This window comes from Stigmatopora argus, chromosome 21 (assembly GCF_051989625.1).
Source record: "Stigmatopora argus isolate UIUO_Sarg chromosome 21, RoL_Sarg_1.0, whole genome shotgun sequence".
In the NCBI taxonomy this organism is placed as follows: domain Eukaryota; kingdom Metazoa; phylum Chordata; class Actinopteri; order Syngnathiformes; family Syngnathidae; genus Stigmatopora; species Stigmatopora argus.
In genome coordinates this window covers 11,519,201-11,524,265 of record NC_135407.1, presented here as the reverse complement: position 1 = coordinate 11,524,265, position 5,065 = coordinate 11,519,201, and the positions used below count along the sequence as shown (strand labels likewise).

General features: G+C 45.7%; 1 protein-coding gene across 1 annotated transcript; it reads left to right on the top strand.

Annotated features, from left to right (window-relative positions):
- Positions 1-2,639: 2,639 nt before the first annotated feature.
- polr1h (RNA polymerase I subunit H) lies at positions 2,640-4,060 on the top strand. Its single transcript, XM_077590548.1, has 5 exons — positions 2,640-2,792; positions 2,990-3,107; positions 3,203-3,306; positions 3,671-3,780; positions 3,849-4,060. The coding sequence occupies exons 2-5, from the start codon at positions 2,990-2,992 to the stop codon at positions 3,871-3,873; spliced, it is 357 nt and encodes a 118-aa protein (XP_077446674.1). The 5' UTR covers positions 2,640-2,792; the 3' UTR covers positions 3,874-4,060.
- Positions 4,061-5,065: the final 1,005 nt, after the last annotated feature.

Genomic DNA, 5,065 nt, shown 5'->3' with positions numbered 1-5,065 from the left:
ACCAGAGTACATACCCCGGCCCTCACCACCAACGGCAGAGTTAACATCATGCCCCCAAGCTCAGCGAAGTTAGGCAAGCAGTGAAGAAGGCAAGGTCCTTATCAGCACCGGACCCTAATGGAGTTATATAAAAATTGCCCCAGGTATTAGAGCTACTCTGGTACCTAATGAGAATTGCCTGGAAGAAGCAGCTCATTCCATCGGAGTGGCAAAGGGCTCTGCCGGTCTTCATACCGAAGGAAGCGAATTCCAAAGGAATAGGACAATTCAGAAGCATCACCCTGCTGAACGTAGAACAGTGTTAGCGAGAAGGATGTCCACCTACCTTCTAGAGAATGGCTACATTGATTCCAACTGCCAAAAGGCAGGAATCCCGGCCTTTCTAGGGTGCGTAGAGAATTCTGCTATGATCTGGGACCAGATCCACGCTTGGGAGAAGACCGACAAGCACGTCATTTGCCTCAATCTTGCCAATGCGTATATATCTGTCCCACACCTGCTGACCAGTTACGCCTTGGAGTTCTTCACATGCCTCCCTGTATCAAGAAGCTGGTAGCACTGTACTTCAGCGACCTGTAGATGAGCTTTGCCCTCCAGGAATTTACCACCGGGTGGCAGTGGCTAGAAGTGGGAATTCCAATGGGGTGCGGCATATCTCCAATCCTCTTTGTGGCAGCTTTTGAGGTAATCCTCATAGGAGCAAGACAAATGGTTGGAGGAATCAAATTACCATCTGGCCAGAGATTACCCCCATCGAGGAGCTACTTGGACGATGTCACCAGCCTCCTTCAGACAGCAGCCTGCACATCTTCACTGCTGAAGAGGATGGGCGAGTTGACATCGTGGGCCAGGATGAAGATCAAACCCTCCAAATCCCGTAGTCTGTCACTCAGAAGAGGAGTCAGAAATGACAATACCACCTTTATCGTCGGGGGAGAAAGAATCCCCTCCTCTCTGAGCAACCCATCAAAATTCTGCAGAGCTGTCTGATAAACAGATGGAGAGCACCATCATGAGGCAACTTAGTGATGGGCTGTCAAGGATTGACCAGAGCCAACTCCCCGCAAAGTTCAAGGTCTGGTGCTACCAGATCATACTCTACAGAAGGGTAATGTGGTCCTTGAAAATGAGCAAGATCTCCTCTGTGAGCAAGATGGATGGAAAAGCCTATTCATTCATCAGGAAGTGGCTAGGTCTACCACGGTGCCTTTCCAAAACGGGCCTCTTTGGAAGGAATGCACTGCAACTGCCACTGCAGTCTATCAGTCTGGGCTACAGGCAAGAGAAGTCTAGGCTGGTTCTCGAGCTAAGAGAGTTCACTGACCAGTCAGTAAGGATGGCCAGCATCACAGTTCCCACTGGCCGGAGGTGGAACGCCCAGGCTGAGGTTGACCAAGCCATCAATAGACTGCAGCATCAGGAGATCATGGGCAGAGTTCAGGCAGGAAGAGCAGGGTTAGGATGGGGAGAAACACCGCGATTCTGGTCTAGAGCTAACTGTAATGAGAGGAAGGAGATGGTGGTGGTGGAGGTGACAAGGATGGAGGTAGAGCGCTACAGGATGAACGCCGTGTCGCAGGGCCGACAGGGAAGCTTGACAACCTGGGAGGGAGTTGTCAACCGAAACATCAGTTGGTCCGACCTGTGGAAGATCCCACAGGCAAGGATCAGCTTCCTAATTCGCGCAACCTACGACACACTTCCCTGTCCTCGTAATCTCCACCAATGGTTCGGGAAGGAGGTATGCTGGGCACTTTGCAATGCTCCCAACGCTAGCCTCCAGCATATCTTGTCGGCTGCAAGATTGCACTTTCTCAGGGGCGCTACAGATGGCGCCATGATCAGGTCCTGAGGAAACTAGCTGAAGTGCTGGAGAGATGCCGACGCCAGTAAAAATTCACCATCAGCAGAGATCCACACCAAATATAGGGCAAAATACACATTTTAATAAGACCTACTTAAGTAGTAATAATAGAGGTGATCCTAATTCGTGGTTTTTCGATTATCGCGGCCATGTCTGGTGTTCATTATCCACGAAATTCGAGGGACTAATCATATTACACAATACCGCTTTAAGCGAGAAAAGACGGTAGGGCGCCGCCTCCAGGTGTAGAGGTTCCCTCGCCTGACTTCGGTGCGGGCAGGCGCGGTTTCGATTCCCGCTGGTGGCAGTATGATTATGAGTGGGTATGGGCGTTTGTCTCTCTGTGGCCCTACTGCTGACGGGGGACCAGTCTAGGATGAATTCTGGGTTAGGTAGGCTCCAGCAACCCCCGTAAACCTTTCGAGGATGCGCGGTATGGAAGATGAATGAATGAAAGAACGATAATGCGTCATTTAGCTGCGACCACAGTCTCTTTTACCATAGATATCACTTGTTAAGTAATTAGATGTCAAAAGTCCTGATTTGCGGCGTACAAACCACCAGCCATGTTAGATCAGAAGACTTTTCAGGCAGTCTCTCGAGGCAAACACAAGGCGATTTTTTCCACTAATACTCTTACGTCTTGACGAATTTCCCCAAATTTTAGTTTTTTAAAAACTATTAACGTCACTATGGTTCAAGCGTGATGTTGGGGAGAAATATGTACACACACAATTCTGCATTATATTAAATATCATCACTGACACAATATGGCCGTTCTTAATGACTCAAAACGTAGTTTATGCATCTAGTCCTACTTACATGCCATATGTACGATTAGAGTACCTATAGTGGGACCTGCGAAAAGTTTGCATTGAATTTTATATAAAAAATATATATTTACAGCGTTATTTTTGACGGCATAGAGGTATGTTCCAATGCGAAACTGCTTATTTAACATTCATGTTCAATTTTAGTACTATTTCGACATATCTTCAATCATATTTGTCGGCGTTCTGAACAGACACGTTCCTGTTTGCACTTTAACGGTTTAATGAGTGAAAACGATTATAAAGGAATGGTGGGTGAAAGGTGAAATTAACGTATCTATCTTATTATACGCAGATGTCATGTTTTCATGGAGATCGTAACTTCTGTCCTGAGTGTGGGAATGTTCTTCCTCTACCGGGGCATGAAAACACAGTCCGCTGCCCCCGCTGTTCCTTCTCAATCGCTGTTTCAGGTACTGTTATACCTTCCCTATTTGACTTTAGAAACAATTCATTTACTTGTCCAAATGAGAAATAAATAAATGTGTATTAATGTTTTGCTCTGAAGAGTTTTTAGGACGGGAAATTCACTCAACTGTTGTCTTTAACCCATTGGACAAGTCCTCTTTGGTTCAAGATGGTGGCGACGACTCTAAAATTAAGGGTCCTGTGGTAAGATGAAACATTATGCTTCCTGTCTCTCAAATCTCATCTCGTCTCAGTTTGGGAACGGCTTTATCCTCACTAGGGTCGTGGGGGGTGCTGGAGCCTATCCCAGCTGACTTCGGGTCAGAGGTTGGGGGGGACACCCTGAATTGGTGGCCAACCAATCGCAGAGCACAAGGAGAGAACCAACCATTCACGCTCACACTCATCCCTACGGGCAATTTAGAGTGTTCAAATAGCCTACCATGCATGTCTTAGGAATGTGGGAGGAAACCAGAGTACCTGGAGAAAGCCCACACAGGGTCTCTCAAATGTAATATTCAATTACATATATATGCTCATTGTTAATCACAGATGTTTCACTTTTTAGATCGACAGACGTTGTTCTCGCTGCAACAAAGAAGGCATGATCTATCACACCAGGCAAATGAGATCTGCAGATGAGGGCCAGACAGTTTTTTTCACTTGTGTACATTGCAGGTGACAAAATCTCAAATCTCACAAACCAAAGTTACACTCTAATATGTGTTGATGATTGTGTGTTACAGATATCAAGAAAAGGAGGATTCATGAGAGGATTTCCATGTGGGTGCTTCTTTTTTGCCCATTCTGCTAAAAAACAAAATAGAATAGGACATCACTTTTTGGACAACAAAATCTCCCTGCATTGTTGAACAATTGATTGTCTTTTTCTAGATTTTTGTTAATTGCTCTAACATTTGTCTGCGTATTGTATTCTATAAACCATTTGATCAACTAACCTTTAGTGGTGGGCTTCTGGCTTATCTCCTCTCATCATATTTTGGGGATGGGGGCTTGCATGAGCGTATCCCAGCGGGCTTCGGGCCAGAGACGGGTTACACCCTGAATTGGTAGCCAGCCAATCGCAGGACACAAGGAGGCAAACAACCATTCACGCTTACACTCATACTTAGTGGCAATTTAGAGTGTCCAATCAGCCTACCATGCATGACTTTGGAATGTGGGAGGAAACTGGAGTACCCAGAGAAAACCCACGCAGGTTGGGGAGAACATTCAAACTCCACACAGGTGGACAGAGCTGGATTCAAACCCAGGTCCCCCACTGTGAAGCTGACGCGCTAACCACTTGCCCGCCGGGCCGCTTTTTGGCTTATGCCCCTCAGTATTTATACATTCATTCATTCCGTACAGCTTGTCCTCCCAAGGGTCGGTGCTGTAGCATATCCTGGCCTACCATGACACCAGGTGGGGGACACCCTGAACTGGTGGTCAGCCAAACGCAGGCCACGAGAAGATGAACACCTGGAGAAAACCCACACAAGCCCATGTAAAACATGCAAACTCCACACAGGAATCGGCACCCGGGATTGAACCCACGATTTAAAATCTGTGAAACAGACGCTCTAACCATTGGTCCACCCCTGTATTTATATTTTATATTATAAAATGCATATATTTTAAAGTATTATATTTGTTTTCATGCACTAACATTTATCACTGAAATGCACTTGGTCTGTTGTTGCAGTACATTCAACCTACTGATTAATACCAGAATGGTTAGCTAGTAGAAGGGTGACCTTAAAATCGAAAATTGCAGTTTAATCCAAAAGTTCACAATATTCCTACATAACATACTATGGCAAAAAACATACTGACCTCATCACTTTTCCTTATTAGTTTGAGTACTTTGTACTATAAACAAGACTCTAGGTGGCAGTCGTGCAAAAATTGTACCTACTCTGTTTAAAAAAAGAAGAACGACGCTAACCCAATAAGAACTCAC

Coding starts and splice junctions, on each gene's coding strand:
- polr1h (XM_077590548.1), top strand. CDS start 2,990: ATGTCATGTTTTCATGGAGATCGTAACTTCTGTCCTGAGTGTGGGAAT. Junction 3,108..3,202: donor CTTCTCAATCGCTGTTTCAG/GTACTGTTATAC, acceptor TTTGCTCTGAAG/AGTTTTTAGGACGGGAAATT. Junction 3,307..3,670: donor CTAAAATTAAGGGTCCTGTG/GTAAGATGAAAC, acceptor TTCACTTTTTAG/ATCGACAGACGTTGTTCTCG.